Below are 19,021 nucleotides of genomic sequence, written 5' to 3'. Positions count from 1 at the left end.
CTTCCATATTCACAATGTTAAATCTTAAGTGCTAATGTGAATTTTGGTCTCCATGAAGTCTTCATGAAAAATAAATTACCACCCCCTAAAAACAAACAAACAAACAAACAAACAAACAAACAAACAAACAAACAAACCCCACTCTGCATATCATATAAAATGTATCATAATTTGCAGTTGGACAGGTCAGGTGTATAGCTCAGGGTCCCATTTCATAAACAGTTGATATAATAGCAACTCTTGCTGGAATGGCAATTGCTATGGAAATGACAAGAATCCAGCTTCCTGATTGGCTGTTGCTACTGGAAGTTGCCATTCCAGCAAGAGTTGCTATCCTACCATCTTTTATGAAATGGGGCCCTGGTATTGCAGGCTCCTTAGGCTGCTGTGTGAAGGGTACCAGGAACCGGTGCCCTAGAAAGACCCCCCCCCCCCCCCCAAGTGCCCAGTTTGCGTGCGTCCTTACCTCATCCACTTGTGCCTGGGTTTGTTGTAACCTCTTGTTGCTCTGTGGCTGGGGTGGTTGTGGTGGTGCAGCCCTGCATTGAGGTCAAAGAGATTGCAAAAGTTTTGTTTAGTTAGCATAAAGAGCAAAACTTCTTTGAATGCCCTCTACATATTGTAGGTTACAATCAAATCCTGATATTCAATGCCAAAGCTATTTACAAAGTCAAAATGGACTTTAATCGAATTTCAAACATTTCCACTTTGAACACTGCTTGCTGCTGTTATCGCACAACAACACGGTTTTCATCTTGTGAATTAATGTTTAAAAGAAATGCCCAGAGAAGGTAGGAAAAAATAGAAAAGATAAAACACCAATGCTTGTCAAGATGATTAATTTCTGGAAGAGTTTCAAAGAGTGAAGTTACACTGTATAGCACTACACTATACATGAAAGATCATCAACAGAACACCCCCCCCCCCCCCCAAAAAAAAAAACAACAACAACAACATATCTCCTACATGAGAGCAAGTGCTCAATAAATTGCAATTTAATTGTTACCTCTGCCAGTAGGTGAAACCTATAATGTTTGTTTCTGTTATTTTCCAGTTCCCAGTGAAGATTACTAACCCTACCATTCTGACAAGGGATACGGTATACAGGTAAAATTTTGTTCCATCTGGCCATGAGCATTTGACCTGGAATTATTACATTGTATACTGCATTGATATTATGGTGTAGACCTAGTGTAAACATACAAGACTTGTCGACACACATACATGTTTGAAACACACACACACACACACACACACACACATATATATACAGTCAAACCTGTCTATAGCGGCCACCCAAGGGAAACAACAAAAGTGGCCGCTATAGACAGGTGGCCGTTATAGACAGGTTGGCGGCCATTTTGAATTCCATTACTTACATTTTATAATAGCCGAAAATACCGTATGTTATTCTTTAAAAAAAAAAAACAATAACAACAACAACATATAAGTTTGCATGTGCAGCAGTGCTATTATGGGGATTTTCGTTGTACAATTCACTTCATTTTTTTTCATTGCCTCCTTCTATTCTTTTGATGTAAAAAATAATATTTCGGGCCCGAGAAGTGCTCTGGTTCATCCCTACGGGTTTGCATGAACGGGGTTCACGAGAGCCGAGTTCGATGGAAGATGGATAATGTGTAAAATTTACGTAAACTATAGAAACAATACCCTGACAAGTACCATGTTGTCCTTATTCAAAGGGACTTAAACACTAATTAGTCTGCATTTCGGTAACAGTCTAAGTTGTCATTAGGGGTTGTCTTTGCCTTTGTAGCATCTATTCAGGGCTGCATTGCTGAAGCCTAGATCTAATCTAGTCAAGTTGGTGGTAAGACGGGTTTTCGTGGCAAAGAGCTGCATTAATGTTTTGTCGATCATGTCTGTGTGATTGTGACTGAGCTAGGACTCGGTAGAAATCACGCAATGAATGTAAAAGACATTGTACTCATTGCCGATTAAATGGATCAACTCAATTTTTGTGGCCGCTATACGCAGGTTGATATTCACCACGGGAGACAAAATGAGTGGCCGCTGGCTGCGTTAGGCAGGTGGCCGCTATATAAAGGGTCTATAATACAGCAATTGCGTTCGGGGGATTTTTCAGTGGCCGTTATAAGCAGGTGGCCGCTAAAGAGAGGTGGCCGCTAAGACAGGTTTGACTGTATATATCATTACACCAAAGGCTATTAAAGTGTAATGACTGGTGGTATTGAAATCAATACCACATGATCTACATACAACTTGTATGTATGTACGTACAAGTATATTTGCAGCCCTTTCACTGATTACCACACTGTGAAGATAGCAGGGCTGCGAACCTTGAGTGAGAGTTTGGCTTGAGGCACTGCGAGGGAGCAGAGAGACCTCCTGGCTAGCGCCTGGCGGGCTGCTGCGCGGCCGTACGTACGTATACGTACTACATACACAGTCAGTGTATGTAAAGCGATGTATTCAGAGACTCCAACCCAAAGTACCTTCTGATCTGGAGATTCTCCCGACTGAAACCCCGAGCAAACGGGAGACTCAAAGTTGATGTGTGCAAAGCGCGAAATTCCTAGGGTTCTAGATGCTCTCTGGTGCTATCTAAGGCTTATTTTTTCAACATACGATAGAAATATGCAAGAAATCCTTTCCAACGGGAGACAAAGAGCCAGGGCGGGAGAAATTAAATCTCAAACGGGAGAACGGGAGATTTTGCAAAAATGGGTTTTCGGCGAGAGATCTCCCGTCGAAAACGGGAGAGTTGGAGTCTCTGTGTATTCAAGCACACATCATAGCCATACATGTACTGTAATTTGCCATAAGTACAAGCTACGCTCACATGGTATAGGTAGAAACCAATCGTAATCCAATAGCTCGTCTTTGCGCACGAACCAAAAACGATTATTATTGGTTATTTGATAAGCTTTACACCCGCGCGGGAAAATCTCGAAATTTTGGGCTTGGGCATATCGATATTCGGAATATCAGAGAATTTAGAGATACAGTTAAACTCGCATTAATAAGTCGATCTTCTCGGGACGGAGCAAAACACATCGACGTAGGCGATTTTCGACTTGTGCGTAAGTCGAAAAAAATCGACTTAAACAGTTACACCACACGTACATTATATATAAATGTACATGTATGTTGTCTACCATGGAGCCGAGAGCTGGAGAGGTGTGCTGCAGCACGGGTCGCCCGGCAGGGCCGCGGCTAACTTTGCATGGACAGTGCATTAGTATTGGCACAGGTCCGATTACTTTACACCCTTGTTAAACCTTGGGGAAGTGAATATGAATGATATTTGAGCAGTGATTGATTCCAGTTTACCATACCGTGGCTTGAAATGCGTGTAGAGGTGTAATTCTGATCTACCCGTGCCCGTAACTTTCCCCCTACACTACTTTCCGCTTTGAAAACTCAGCAGCTTCATCCATCCACTGCACAGCGCAGACTGCAAACATACACAGACTATACATAGCCCAGTCGCTGTACGCACAACTACAAATTTGTATACACAGCCCAGTCGCTGTACGTACGTAGCGCTAGCGCGACAGGGCTGTACCAGCGGACCTCCAAACAGGAAGAGAGTTCAACAATCGCATGCGATCGCTTTGAATTTTGATACTTTAGATCATTTTATTGTCACCTGTCTGGTCGCGCTAGTTCTTATGTAAACAAAAACTGGCGTCTCTTGATTTTGACAGTGATTTATTGCACAATAAAATCTTATTAAACTTAGGCACAGTGAATTTAATGGTTTTTCCGTGAAAGTGTTCTTGGAATTTCATCGACTTAGGTGAGTATTCGACTTACAAAATTTGACTTGTGAGTGAATTAATACACGTAAGTCAATGAGGAAAAATCTGGACTTTTTAAAATCATCGACTTGCGCGATTATTCGACATACATGCGATGTCGACTTAGGCGAGTTTAACTGTATATTTATTTTTGTAGTCATTTATACATTCCATTTTGGGGGTTTAGCGTGAGATTTCGTTTATCAGAGTGAGACAGTCAAAATTGGTTGAATTGCGTGAGTCTCACGCTCAATGCGTGAGAGTTGGCAGCCCTGAAATAGGCTAGTCTTTTTCCTGTGCAGACTCCTTGGAATCACTGGACCTGTTTTACTGTAATATCAAGAGTTACACTCGATTGGTCTTTTGCTCTTTTGACCAGGCCACAACCTGATACAACTTGAACATGACTTGATGGGACAAAACAGAAATGACCAGCTCAATCATGAAACACTGTGAAATTGCTATTGATGCACGGGACACACTCATGACTTGATCCTGTAGAGCCATGGCAGGTACAGCATGACTATGTTTTACACACCAGCACAATGTACACGTGTGTAGCTATCATTCTTAACCCGTTGAGGATGAGTCCCGAGTATACTCGGGCAGGTGTCTACGGGAAATGTGTGTTGCAGCAAATTCAGTCCGTCCTCAACGGGTTAATGACAATTGCCATGGACATACAACAGTAGGCCTACATGTTTCAAGAACATTGTATGTACACATCTCGCAGGCTTTCTTCCTGTTATCAACTAACAATGTATCACATAGTACGTACTCATGCACCTGCCCCTCTTTCAAGTCTCCAACACTGCCTGCTATGTACATAGTTCACAGACTGTATCCATTCATGCACAGTGAACTAGAATAAAAGCCAATGTACGGAGAGTATTCTGTACCCCAAAACACAAAGACACCATTCAATGGTTCAGCCTTGCGGCACAGGACGCTGCTGTATCTCATGTATCAATTGATGTTAATCCCAATCCACTACACTGGTTTCTAAGTTCATGTACACCGATCTTGATATCAAACTGCAACAGACAAAATTTGACTGCTATAGGCCTACTTTGCTATAATGTTTTAAGTACGTAACCAAACACACACAAAAATGAAAGAAAAAAAAATCCTATCAGGTTTGAAGTACTTTTAATACATGGAAGTACAAAAAAGGTTCAATTTGATCTAGTACTGTACATACAAACATAGTATCTTCCTTTTCTAAGTTCAATGTCACCTCTCCACTTTGGTTTTGATACTAAAGAAGATCTCTTTTTGCTTGTTTTGGTTTTGGAAGAAGATGGGGAAGGGAAACAAAGGCAGTATATTATGTGTATGTACAATACAGTGTATGTCTGCTGTTTAAAATGTAGCATGCATACAGGGGGTAGACAATACAATGTACCTTGCACAGCTATGCATATGCATTTTGCATACACATTCATGCATTACAAGCTAACATACACACTTGATATTTTTCAAAGTATAACCAAACTGAACACACTTATTTTGCCAGATGCGCATCATTTGGATGTCAAGTACAATGTCAATCAAGATAATGTATAAATGTAAATTCCAGTTGTGATTATTGTAATTTTCCTAGCACAAAAATTAGCTGAGCCTGTGAGGATAACTGGGGTTTCTACATACCACTATGAAAGAAAGGTAAAATAACCATAACGAAATAGGCAATTAACGGACGTCCCAAACAGGCTACACTGTATATTGATAAACTGAATAGACGATGCTACACACATCATGTGTATAGTACACTGGATGCCCATCTGCATAGAGTGGCACGTTTTCTCCTGTAGTAGGGCTTACAATGTAAACATGGTATTAAAGTACCAGGCTGCTTTGTTCACAAATCAGTTGGCCTCCTTTCTACAAGAGTCAGCACAGATGTCTTGAAAGTGACCATCAGTGAATAAAAGGTTGCGTAATCCTAATCTCCTTTGTCCCACTCTGCCCTTTGTGAGGTGTGAGGGCGCTCCTCCTGTCCCTGAAAGGCTTCATTGTACTACATGTACATTGTGTTCAAGTGTATAGTGTGGTGCATGGCCATGTTGAGGGTGAGGAAAATTGGAAGAGAAAGGAGTCCCAACTGGCTGTCAAACAGCTGTCAATTTTCTATTCATGCACAGCATGTTTGCCTTTCATGATCAGGGTTCAATGCTGCCATCTTTCTGAGCAATTTAAAGATTCATTTTAAAAGAGCTCTATTAAACATGTCAGGTAAAGTAGGTACGCAATGGTTATTAACAAAATGCCTCTTTCTCTTTGAACCACAAAGGCAAAGTAAAACAATTATAACATTGTATTTTTCTTGGCCCAACCTGCTTCAAATTTTGAGGCCACCTCAAGACAGTTTTCATTTCTCATTATGAACAAAAATTTGGAAAAAATATTTCAAAAGCATTGAAAAATCAAGAAAATTCACTGGAAAACAGACTTGTAATTCGTACTAATTGTAATATTACTAATAATGTTGAATAGTTGGGAAATATGTCTACCAATCTATCTAAAGTTGTCCTCAAAAAGTATTTTGTTTGTACACATGTACATATAATTGTAGATTCTTGATGGGGAGACTTTGTAGTCTGGTTTAAAACTGAATGCAGGCTGTTAATGTATGTGTGTAAGTTTTTTTATATTCTTTATTTTGACTCATTTCTATTAAAGGAAACTTCAATGCATTGAGATACTGAACATACTTGTATACTGTATCATATACAGTGTACATGCATTTCCATCAAATGTTTGCTCAAAACTGGGGGTGGCAGTGGAAAGGTATTCAGAGGATTTTTTTCTTCTTTTTTACGTTCCAGTCATTTTCTTTAAACGACCACAATGTCTCCCTTTTAGGACTTGCACATGTTTGTTAAAATGGAAGACTAAATTACCTCCAAATGTATGTGCCTTACAGTCAGGAATTGAAAACATAACAATAAAGTGCTGACTTGTGGTCGCCTGATTGGTCCTCTCCTTCTCATAAAGTGTTGCATAAACTGAATGCATAAAAAAACTTCGAATGCTCTACATAAAACTACAATCCCCAAATAAGAGGAAGACGGGGAAAATATGTGTCACTGAAATGTGATCACATGACATAAATCTACAATGCCATCATGTAACAAAATATATGCATACCGTGTACAGTTTGTATGTTGATTGCCAACAGTATAGGAAAAGCAAGGGTAAGATAAAATCTTGTATTACTTACACAAGTCTACTACACACCATCTAAAAATTAAAATCACTGTTGTGTTCTCAAAAGGGCTCAATCTTCATCTTCCATCAATTTCGATTATTATGTACTTGCAAATTATAGATTGAAAAGCTCTACCAAGAAATTTGTCTGGCTGATGTAATTTACAGTCTGTATTTTCAGACAGAAAATTGCCAGTTTCTACAGTCACATGTGACCCTGCATCACTAAACCAACAAAAAGTTGCCAGACATGAATTTTTAGTTAAGGGCAGATACTGAAAGAGCAGACTTCAAGCTTTGAAATGATGTCTAACTCAATTCAAATGGACTCTTCTACCCTATCTAAAATTTAGAAAGTAAGCACACATTCTGGAGAAGTGTGTTCTGAGAAAAGAGGCTCTGAAGTATGGGGTCTATTTTAAGTGCTTACTCTTACCAAGTGCAGCTACACTGTACATGTAGCTGTGCAATGAATGAAACAAAAACAGAGTGAAAAGCACCATATCAACAACAATGAAGGGATTATCAGATTTAGCTGAAATTAATCATGCTCTATCAACACATTCTATCCATGACTAACATCAACAACTTCCAAAGCAGTAGCATCATCCTTTCAAAAGTCATCAGAGTTGAAAGTGAAGAGTGTGGAAAGGGTTTTTTACAGAACAAAAGGGGACACTATTAATTTAAAATACACCATATTATACGTACACGTACAGTATATCAAAATCACACTATTCCACAAAAAAGATGTTCTAGAAAACTGCTAAAATCACTACCTCCCCTGCATTTTACAATCTCTAACTTTGGCATAATATAGAAGAAGAATTGCTCTTTTAGAAAGTATGAAAAACTCAAGATTGACCAGGTTGACCCGTTTCACCTAATTTGAGTCATCAGTGCGAGCACGACTTTTTGTTGGTTTTGTGATGCACGGTCACATAATCTATGGGAACAATGTTTTACCTTTAAATGCTGAGCCTGTACTACAACTGTTGTACATGTGTGTCATATGAGACTTCATGCTGATCCCAACATGTCTTTCCTCAGTTTAATGATTCCTCAAATGGAGGGCTGGATAACATTTTGTGCTAAAAATACTTTATGCTGAACCAAAATAAGGGTACATTGTGAGTACAGGGTCAATCTACAGAAAAACCTTCTTGCCTATTAAAAAGGCAAAATGTACAAAACTGTACCACTATGGCTTATGGTCTTGTGAGCTAACAAATGCAATACAAATCATTACATGGGTCTTGTAACCAAAAAACATTTGGATTGTGCATGTGTGTGTACAAAAGTGGGGAAATACTGTAAATGCAAGACTTTGCTTCTTTCCATCTTGCAATATCACCTACATTTACAAATGTAAGTATGCAAGTACAAATATTACAATACACATAGTTTTTAACCAAATCACAGTGATTCAATATCTGATTTGAAATGTGTGCATTTTCTTTTTTTTTTTGTTTCCTTCTTATTACAACCACTAAAATTAAATTCGGATAAATCTACAATACTGATAAATCTATACTTTCATAATTGAATCAAGAATACTCAAAAGAATTACTTGTGGTACTGAACCACAAAATAACAAAAAGGAGCAGGCCTACAGGTGTATACTGGTAAAAGTGCACCCAGCATTCATACCTTGTATAATTCAGGGTCTCAACATACATGTATGCAAATTTTACTTTATTATGATTTTAAAGAAAATAATGTAATACATGAGAAAATGATAATCAAGTAGGTGTACAATGTAGCTATGGTTCTACACATCTACAACAACATTTGTTTGTTTTGTCCCAATCTATGGTAAAATACATTTGTATAGCAATGTACAATTGTAAATATTGTATGTACGTACACATGTAGAATGTATGTCAAAAGGGTTTTTAAAAATGCACGTGTAGTCAGTGTTTGTTCTGTTTTTCCCCCCAACGTTGTCTACAGGTTACATGCAGTACGAGGTATATAATGTTTGTACATGCCAAGGATCAAGAACAAGCAGGGATTTGTTGTTGTTATTTTTGGCTTGTTACTATCTCTTGATGGTGTTCACGGCATTGTACTGGCCGAGACACAAGAGGGAGACAGTCTTTCTTTGTGCATCATGGTAAAAGTCATCATCACAGTGAAAGACATGATGTGTGATATGACAGCATGGATTGATGCTATACTGTACACTGTAGAATATTGGTGACTACAACTCAATGGCAAGACATCACTCCAAAGTCGATTACATGTACAGTCAGTGGGGGTACTGACTCCATACGATTGTACACACACACACAGACATTGTATTCCTGAACAATAAACAGCCACAGCTTTCTGCTTGTTAGTACTCATGCTGCCTTGCATTTCAAGTCCATTGTATACTTGTGCATGGTCTTAATAGGTAATGGAAGTACAAGTAGTATAGTAGCCCTACTACATATTGACCACCTTCTTTTAAACCGACCGCGTATAATTCGCGCACTGAACACTTAGTACGCACTTCTCTGCACGCAAAGCACATAAAAATGGATTGGCTTTGAATGTAGATGAGGATGGTGTGGGAAAGCACGATAATTCACTGTTCATTAATGGTTTTAATCAAGGACAAAATTTCGAATGAATATTTTCACCGAATTGTAATGACAGCACAATGTTACATGTATGTCTATGGAAGTTTCTAAAAGGCTTCTAAAAAGCTTCGCACAACACGGTGTTCAATACAACTCGGTTTGCGTGCATTGTCAATGCAAAAACAGCAGTCGATCCTAATTGCTATATAAACGAGATTTACCGCGGGGAGCTGAAACGAGACCACCAAGTTCGTCGGCGATATTTTTGCACTGAAACTTCGAATCGAAAAGGGAACAACGGCATTTAATAGAGCTGGATTTTCTCAATCACGTAGGTCATGTATTTTACGTGAATTTCAGTGTTAAATATTATTATCAAGCAAATAAACATACACACGTAAGGCGGTCGATGAGTAGTACATAAGTAGGTCCAACCCTACTATGAAAACTTGTACTAGATGGCTTCACTTTTCAAATTTGCTAGAAAAACTTAAAGCTACAGTAAGATGTGTACGGTACACGGTAACCGTAGGTGTGGTTAAGAACAGGAATCATCACCTGACCATGTGTATAATGAAGGATATTTCATGATATGCTCAATGTAAGTCTGTCTACATTGAAAAAAAAGAATATCAAGGTATTCTAATTCATGGCAATACTCATCGCTCAATCTAAATTTTTCATAGCCTGGCTCTCGGACTATACTCTCATTATCAAAAATTTCTGCGAACTTCAAGGGCCTTTAATAGTAAGCTGTGCTGGTTTGATAATTAGCAGACAACACAAAACAAACACTAGTGGCACATTGTACACCTTGCCAAGTCATATGATAACTACAGTACTCTTAATGATAGAATTAAAGTGCGGTGCACAGCCTTTTATCATTCAAGGTGGGGTTAATCAAACTCCTTATTTACATTTGGAGAGCAATCAAGCTGGAATGATAGCACAGTACTATTAAAGACAAGGATACAATGTACAATGTACATGTACATCTCCATCACTGTATACAAATGTACATGCATACATTTGTACGTGAGTATCACCGGTATGTGCAATGTGTATGGTTATGTGTGCCCAACGGATATTTCCCTTGTACATTTAATTTTTACCCCGCTCAGGATGGCACAACATACATTGTATTTGGCAAGTATTACATTTCATTAAATGGGACTTAATTCAATTCTGCAAGTACCTTATAAGAGCAATCACCGAATAAAACCACAGTGAGAGAATAAAAAACAAATATTACACTAATGTACCCTTTTCAGACAGTAATATTTATACATCAAAAGCAATTTCCCATCTACACGTAAGAGACCTTTTTACATTGTATAAAATACATGATCGGTACTATCTTGATGCGCATTTTGGTGTGATGCCCACAATTCACAAAAAGAAACACAACACAAACACACACACACACACACACACACACACATCACTGACAAAGCCTGTTAACCTCTTCAAAATATGCAGATATGAAATTGTGAAGAAATTTTTGTGGGCTATGGAATTCACAAAAGCTAAAAGGGCTGTGAAATACAGTAAAGCTATGAAACACAAAATAATTCTGTCAGTAAATCCATCATTCACACAAACAACATGTAGCTCATCATATCACAACACTCGCACAGAGTCACCAATTTGGTCACACCACACAGCATAGTTTTGGAGCACATGAGCTACAACTATGTACAAAAGCAATCATCATCACACTATCCAAGAAGCACACTCACATCACCCCTATTTTGAGATCACTTCATTGGTTACCAGTCAAAGATCGCATTATTTTTAAGATTTTACTTTTGACTTTTCATTGCATTCAGGGCGCTGCTCCTCAGTATAACATTGACTTACTCCATAATTACATCCCTGCTAGATCTCTACGCTCATCCAACTCCGGTTCTCTGATAATTCCAAGATTCACTACAATATGGGGCACACGTGCCTTTGGCCATGCTGCTCCCACCTTATGGAATAACTTACCTTCAGCCGTAAAAAATTGTTCTTCATCAGACTCCTTTAAAAGCAGTCTAAAAACTCACTTGTTTAAAGCCTCAATTTGACTACTCATTACATGTACTTGATATTTGTATGTCCTTTATCTCCTTCACTTTCTCTCCCTTCCGCGCCTAGAGCACTCTGCAGAGTGGATTTGGCGCTATACGAGTGTATAAATCATATCAATTATTATTATCATTATTATTACAAGCTTGTACTTTGTACAACAATGTATTTCAGCTGTATCTTCCAATTGTGACCCGCGACAATGGTTTCAGGCAAAAGTCACAGGAGCAAATTCCCTCCTTGGCCGGGTACAAAGATTTTGACCATTATTTTTGTCGATTTGGGGTTTTTGCAGAAATAGAATCTTTGATACATGTTTTCTACCAAGTTTTTCCTCATTGAAAATGGAATTTTAAACATCCTATCTTGGATCGCACTCGTCAGTTTCGGTCATCTTTCCAATGCCGCGCCAATATGACCAGTGTCACTTCGAACTCTTTTGCTCGCCACGGAGTGCGCAGCGAAAGGGCCTTGTTCAAAGGTTAAAATCATCACGACTCTCATGCATATTCATATTGCCAATGCGCAAAGTGCCACGCAAAGGTTGCATTGAAAATCAAAGAATGAACGGGAGGTATGGAGAAAAACCTGCAGAAAAATGTCTTTTCAAGATCACATGCGATCAGTGTGGAAATGAACGAGTGAACATATCGTATAAATTGTAATAGGTAAGAAACATATACAGGGGGTTATAAAAGTAAGCCTTTTTCTGGTGAAATACGTAACTTATAGAGGCGCAAATATTTGTGTTTCTTTATCACCGTACCGAGATAACAGTCTTTTGACTCAGGGCGCTCCGACAGTATAACTGTGTGAAGGAGCGCCCCGAGGTTAGTTTTACCCCATAAATTTATGCGTTGTTTTCATCACAAACTGCATGAAAGAGAAAGGTGAGAATTTTAATTTTCACATGATGAGATCATCAAAGGATGAAATATCTAGTGTTTAAGTTTGAAAAAATAATCTTTTCACAAAAATGGCGATTTAATGGTAAATGACGTTACACTCGCCTACAGTTGCTGCAACGTATCGACATCATAGAGGCTGAAACATGTGAGAATATACTGTACGAGCTGACATTTTCGTGGTGGTTTTATTTTCGTAAATTTCACGAATTGCCTTTGAACCGCGAAAATAACAACACATGAAAATAACAAAGCACGAATAAGTAAGTTGAATTAGACCCTCGCAACCGCGAAATAACAACACGCGAAAGTGTCCTCCAAGTAGCAATTCGCGAAAATATCTGTACGCGAAAATTTCAGCTCGTACAGTATACACATTGTAATTCTGGAGTGAGCGCTAGTGTACTTTCGCACCTGTTTGTCAAATGCTCTCCAAACATGCACAAACTCACTTTGAATGTCCAACAGCCTCAAATATTTGCATCTGAGTGAGATTCAAAGCCAGTAGACAAGGAATTTTCACTATTTTGACAATTTTACACTTGTCGAATTTTGTAAATCGCAGCCAATTCGCTGTGCGACGACTGCGTTGCACAGGAGCAGACAACGCAGTACGGTGTACCGTATTCGCCGGCGTATAGGCCGCAGTATTTTTCAGAAAAATAAAAGTGAAAAGTCGGGGTGCGGCCTTTCTGGCGGCAAAACCAAAATTGGTCTCTGCAACCCGGCAAATCGGGAGTAAAAACTAGCACATTTATACATGTATGGGACTACACAATAGGCAACCAAGGAGGCAACCATCCCCCGATGATATGAATACCGGTATACAAATCTTACAAGCAAAGCTGCATTCCGTGTTTGTTTCACAACTTGACTTTCCTCATCAGTATGTAGTCTTTGTCTTTTCTATGAAATTTTAATGAGGCAAAAATAAAACTTAAGCTCAAAGCGTAGCGCTGTGCTAACTAATAAAGTGTTTGTCAGAACCTGTCTATTACATGATTACCTGTCTATTACATGATTACCTGTCTATGACAATGTACCGTAGTACCTGTCTATTACATGATTACCTGTCTATTACAGTGTACATGAATACCTGTCTACTATATTACAATGTACAATGTACCTGTCTATACAAAGACTGTACAGACAACCACCTGTCTATTACATGAATACCTGTCTACTATATTACAATGTACCGGTCTATGGACTGTACAACTGTAATGTAGCTGTACAGACAACCACCTGTCTATTACAATGTGACTCGATCGACTAGCAACTCGCACACCTGTGGTGTATGTTCTCTAGATTTCCTGTCCCTTTCTCTCATTTTCCCTCTTGCTTTTATATCATTATACCTTATTTTCAGAGTACAATCGTACTTTTGAGCGTGTTTTGTTCATTTTTGTTAAGTTATTACACCTCACTGGCAAAAATTTGGAGGTGAGTTTTTGTTCGAGTGTTTGTTCGAGTTTTTCGATTGAATGATGTAATTTATCTACGTGTGTGCGAGAACATCGTATTTTGTATGGTACCCACTCGTTTATTTCCGTGTAAATTTAAGTATTTTTTTACCGTAAAGTGTCTTCATCATTCGTCTTCAAGCATCAGGGTTTCACGCTACTTTTTAGTATCTTTTTTTTTTTTTTTTTTGCGTTGCACAAATCAGGGGTGCGGCTTATACGGCGCTGCGGCCTTTGCACCGGCGAATACGGTACACACATTCACGGCAGCGAGCGCTGCGTTTGATCTGAAAATGTACGTGTAGCTATCTCATAGTGATCAGAGCAAGTTCTTCTATGGTATCTTTGAAAAGATGATACTATTTTCGCTTTCTCTCAGCTTGTACCGAGTCGCGGGAACGATTGAGGATTGGGGTTGTTCGCATTGTGTGTGTGTGTGTGTGTGTGTGTGTGTATGCATGATGATGATGATAATGATAATAATAATAATAATAATAATAATAATAGTGGCTACTTGTATAGTGCACAGGTCCACCTTACAGTGCTCATGGGGCTTCAGAAATGAAAAGATAGATACATGTTCAAATGAATGAAAGAAGATTGTGAAAAAAACTGGAAAAAATGAAATAAAAGGTTTACAAAATAGAGAGTACAATAAAAGATAATGGAAAGAAAGAAGAGAAACTTGCATTGATATAAAAGAAAGCAAGGGAGACGCAAGACTTGGCCAAGGAAAAGAGATTTTTTTTTTGCCTTTCATCGACACCATAGAAAAAGCCAGTGTGTGGCTACTTTCAGATCACAGCAGACCAAATGATCGAACTTTAATATGTGAATGCGCTGAGCATATTCGTACTGTGCAGCAGTATCGAGGGATCAAGATTTTCCAACAATTTGCCAACACTTGTGTGTTGTAGGTACTGTAGTTGGAGCGCCCCTGTGGGGAATAACGGGGAATAATAGCGTTCCATACACCCGTTATGGAGCTTCTCATACACACCCCTTCTGGGAGTCCCATCCCATATGCTATATAAAAGGAGGCAGTTTTTCCAAACCGATCAGTTGGTGCTCGTGCTCGGTCGTTTGCTATAGATACAGCTGATACAGATACAGCCTTACAGGTTTTACGGTTAATTCCAGAGGTCGTTTGCCAGGCCAGTGCCACATTGAAGTACAGCTAACATTACGTTACAGTCAGCATGGACGGTGAGTTTTCATTGTGGATGTGTGATTCCACAACACTCAACAGTACTAAAGTAAAAGCGTTAAAAGTTAATTTCTATTCGACTTTGGAGACCTAGATGCTTGCCTAGATGCATGTAACAGCCTAGACAGAAAGATCCGTCTGTCCGGAGGACTCTTTTACATTTTGCCATTAACGCTGTCCTCCGTAGACAGACGGAAGGTACAGTATCAGTACCTATTGCTGTGTGGATGTTCTTAACCACTGTCTCTATGGAAAATTGGGTGAGGTACAGTACCTCACCCTTCTCGATTGCTTCTAATTCACGGCCCTACACTTGTAGGTCGGCAAATTTAAGCTTGTATGGTGAAATTAGCTTTTTAGGAATACATTACACTCACCAGATTAATGAATAATCCAACATTTTAGTAGCATTTCCAACGTAAAACACAGCCTGTCGCGTCGTCACATTCAAACTGCAGAAACATACACTATGAATCTATTAGCCAATCACATGCGAGGTAGTTTCTACGTGTTTTTTTTAAATACTAAAACAGGTACCTCGCATGTGATTGGCTTACAGATTCAAAATGGCGCCTTACTGCTCGCGAACGGCGATGTTGCGATATCGATAAAATTTCTGCGTTATAACCGAGTTTATGTATTTTGATTGCACAATGTGAGAAATTTATCCCAAATATTGCTGCATACAGTCATGTCATGTCAAACTTGTTTGAATGTAAAAAAGCTGTCTGAAATTTGGTTTATCGTAACGTTTGATCTGTGCACTACTGCTCCACACAGGAGCCGCAATCATTGACTTCGGTCTGTATACGGAGGGGATCCGTGAAGCCAGACGCAGTCTCCGCGGAACATTCCCCGATGGACAGATACAGACCGATCTTTCGGTCAAGTAACAGCCTACAAGGCACCTAAGGTTACTGAACAACAAGGGTGAGTTTGTGCATGTTTGGAAATCGTTTGACAAACAGGTGCGAACACCCAAAACATCAATAGAGTCATGTTGAGGTCAAAACTGTTTATGGTCCCCACACCCTGGCCCTGTGTTGGCTGTGCCTGTGCCCGCTGTGGATTGCCATTTTGATTCTTGACAAAAAGAGACAGAGAGAAGCCACTAACGTTAAGACTAATAACTTAACAAGTAACACTCTACAGTACACTCTTGACTCGTGTCATGCAGAACTTGGAACACATTTCATAAATTTTACTATAAATTTATAATATAGACACCCCTCATACGTCGGTACGTCGCTGTGCATAAGTGTCACGCATCATGACATTATTGCAATTGTGCATTTCTCATCCAGACGGATAACACTCAATTCATTTTGATTTGAGCAAATCCGATCCGGCACCAGCCGGCACACACACACCAGGCACCACAGACTTCTGACACAGCCTTATCGCATGCATGCAATTCTTATGATACCGGACCCCTCGCCTCAGTTAGTAGCGGGATGTATGGACATGCAATGCATGCACAGCGCCGTCATTCAATGACATGCGATTCTCGAATTCTTTGGTGCCCGTCAATCACTCAATACTGCGAAGATCGGACATGTTTTTGTCCTTTTCGGCATTCTTGTTCGCATCGTTGAATGCTAAAATAACTAACACATTTGCAGTTCACGTTCACATACAAGAATCTATCAGTAAAAAGTCTGAGATACTTACATTTTGCTGTGTTTTTACGAGTGTTATTATACACAAACGAAATATGTACAGAGCAGGCTCAAAAGATGGCGAGTGTGGAGAATGACGTCACTCATCCGGGTTTGCCCGAGTGTGACCTTTGACTTGAATGATACTAGTAGCACTGCTGCAGTACGAGAGAGTTCGTTAACGAGACTAGCATAGATGACTAATGAACACGCTCGCATGATGATGATTTACAAGGCACGAATTCAGACCGAGTATGTTTTGTTTTTCCGTTTTTTAGTATTACAAAATGACAAAAATAATTCAGTGATGATTTGTCTTAAAATAGCAGCGATCATCTCTGCCTTTCTGAAACAACGTACGTTGCACGGACCTGTTTTGTGTTAGTTTGTTTCATGATTTTGATAAGCCCTAATTGAATATTTTAAATTGGGACTTGTCATCGATATTGAAAAAAAATTATAACGTGATGTCATTGATTATACGTTAACGAAAACAACATACACCAGAGTTACTGCTTTTATGGATTATGTAACCTTTAAAAAATCAGAACATGCTCAGTGATCAGAATTTGCTGAAACTGTACTAATTGTAATGGGTTCCGCGTCTGTTTTTTTTTTCTGCTTCTATTCGCACAAAATGATTTTTAAGGGGGATTTCCTCTTGATTATGATAATTTATTGGCTTACAGATAACAGTAGACCTATTCACTTTGCTATAATATATAAAGTATAATTATTTCACGAGGTTTTTATTTTCGCAGGGTATTCAATGATACGGTCATTAATTTTTGCTAGTTGGGCCAAACAATTCACGAATTTTAAAACAGGCTAATTTTGAATAAAAATACAAGTTTTATCAAATTTGATCGCCAAAATGAATGTGACGTGCACGCATGAATATCAATTTTCCGCTCAGTCCTGTACATCGTGGGTTGCAAATTTAAGCACTCGCGAAATTGTCTGGAAGTCCCGTTTGGGGAAAAAATATACTTGCTGTTATATACGACGTATAGACAGCGAGTAGTTATAGGCCTGTAATGAGAATGTTTTCATGTTTGATCTTTGCCAGATTTAGTGTCGGATCCAGAGGGGCGTGCCCTCTTTCATTTTTTTTTTTTTTGTTAAAACAAAATAAAATGAAAAGAAAAAAATGGGGGGGGGGTGCGCGCCCTCCCTTTAATTTTGTAAAGGTGCCTCCCCTTTACGGAATTCCGTATTCCGCCCCTGAGATTCTGTATACTGTAGTGGTTGCCTTCTTAATAAGAGGCTGAGAGTTAAATGTTGATTAAGATAATTTGGTAGAAACATCACATGACGGAGATTCGTGACTTTCAGTATAATGTAATATATCAGAAATGTGAGAACTTCAGGATCTGGAAAAGTTTGTTACAGGAGTAACATGTCTCTCCGTTTTTGACACATGCACAAATTATTGTAGCACTCTCACACACGTTCCACACAGCCTTACACACACCTTACACACACCTTACACACGTAATACACACACATACACACACACACACACACACACACACACACACACGCACAGGTCTACAGCACCTGGGGTGCCCCCTTCTTTTTTTCCAGATTAGGGTCTTACCACTGTAAAATATGCCCCAATTTTTTCCCCAGAAAACATTATTGCATTTTTATTTCGTCGTTCATCTTTGCTTGTCAGCAGCCGATGTTGAAAGAGGAATGAAGCTTGTCAGCAGATTTTAGTTGGGAAATGGCATACAAATTCAAAAGTGTGAAAACTTTTTTTTTCCATTTGATTAACCTCGAAGTGGCACCAGAAAATGTTAAGCCCTTTCAATGTTTTCATTTTAATGATTATGATGATGATGATTGTTATTATTATCATTATCAATATTATTAGTATCATTATTATTATTATCAATATTATTATTTTTTTATTATTATCATTATCATTATTATTATTATCAATATTATTATCATTATTATTATTATTATTTTCAATATTATTATTATTATTATCATTATTATTATTATTATTATTACACACACACACAAACACACACACACACACACAAACACACACAACAGGAACTATAAGCCATTCAGGAAGAGCTAAAATCGAATGCATGCATGCCTCAGGTACTCAGATTGAATCTTTCTTTGTTTAATTATGTCGA

General features: G+C 38.7%; 1 protein-coding gene across 2 annotated transcripts in view; it reads right to left on the bottom strand.

Annotated features, from left to right (window-relative positions):
* Window positions 1–16,947, bottom strand: part of LOC139740607 (vesicle-associated membrane protein 3-like) — a 28,956-nt gene extending 12,009 nt beyond the window's left edge. For both annotated transcript variants that reach the window (XM_071651193.1, XM_071651192.1), the window contains exons 1-2: window positions 16,879–16,947; window positions 467–539 (exon numbers count right to left, since the gene is read on the bottom strand). In XM_071651193.1, coding sequence (XP_071507294.1) covers window positions 467–539; window positions 16,879–16,880 — 75 coding nt within the window. In that variant the 5' untranslated portion in view covers window positions 16,881–16,947. The remainder of the gene's footprint in view (window positions 1–466; window positions 540–16,878) is intronic.
* Window positions 16,948–19,021: the final 2,074 nt, after the last annotated feature.

This window comes from Diadema antillarum, unplaced genomic scaffold, assembly GCF_040938485.1.
Source record: "Diadema antillarum isolate AM-2024a unplaced genomic scaffold, OU_Dant_1.0 seq00000867_RagTag, whole genome shotgun sequence".
In the NCBI taxonomy this organism is placed as follows: domain Eukaryota; kingdom Metazoa; phylum Echinodermata; class Echinoidea; order Diadematoida; family Diadematidae; genus Diadema; species Diadema antillarum.
This window is presented reverse-complemented; position numbering and strand designations above follow the sequence as displayed.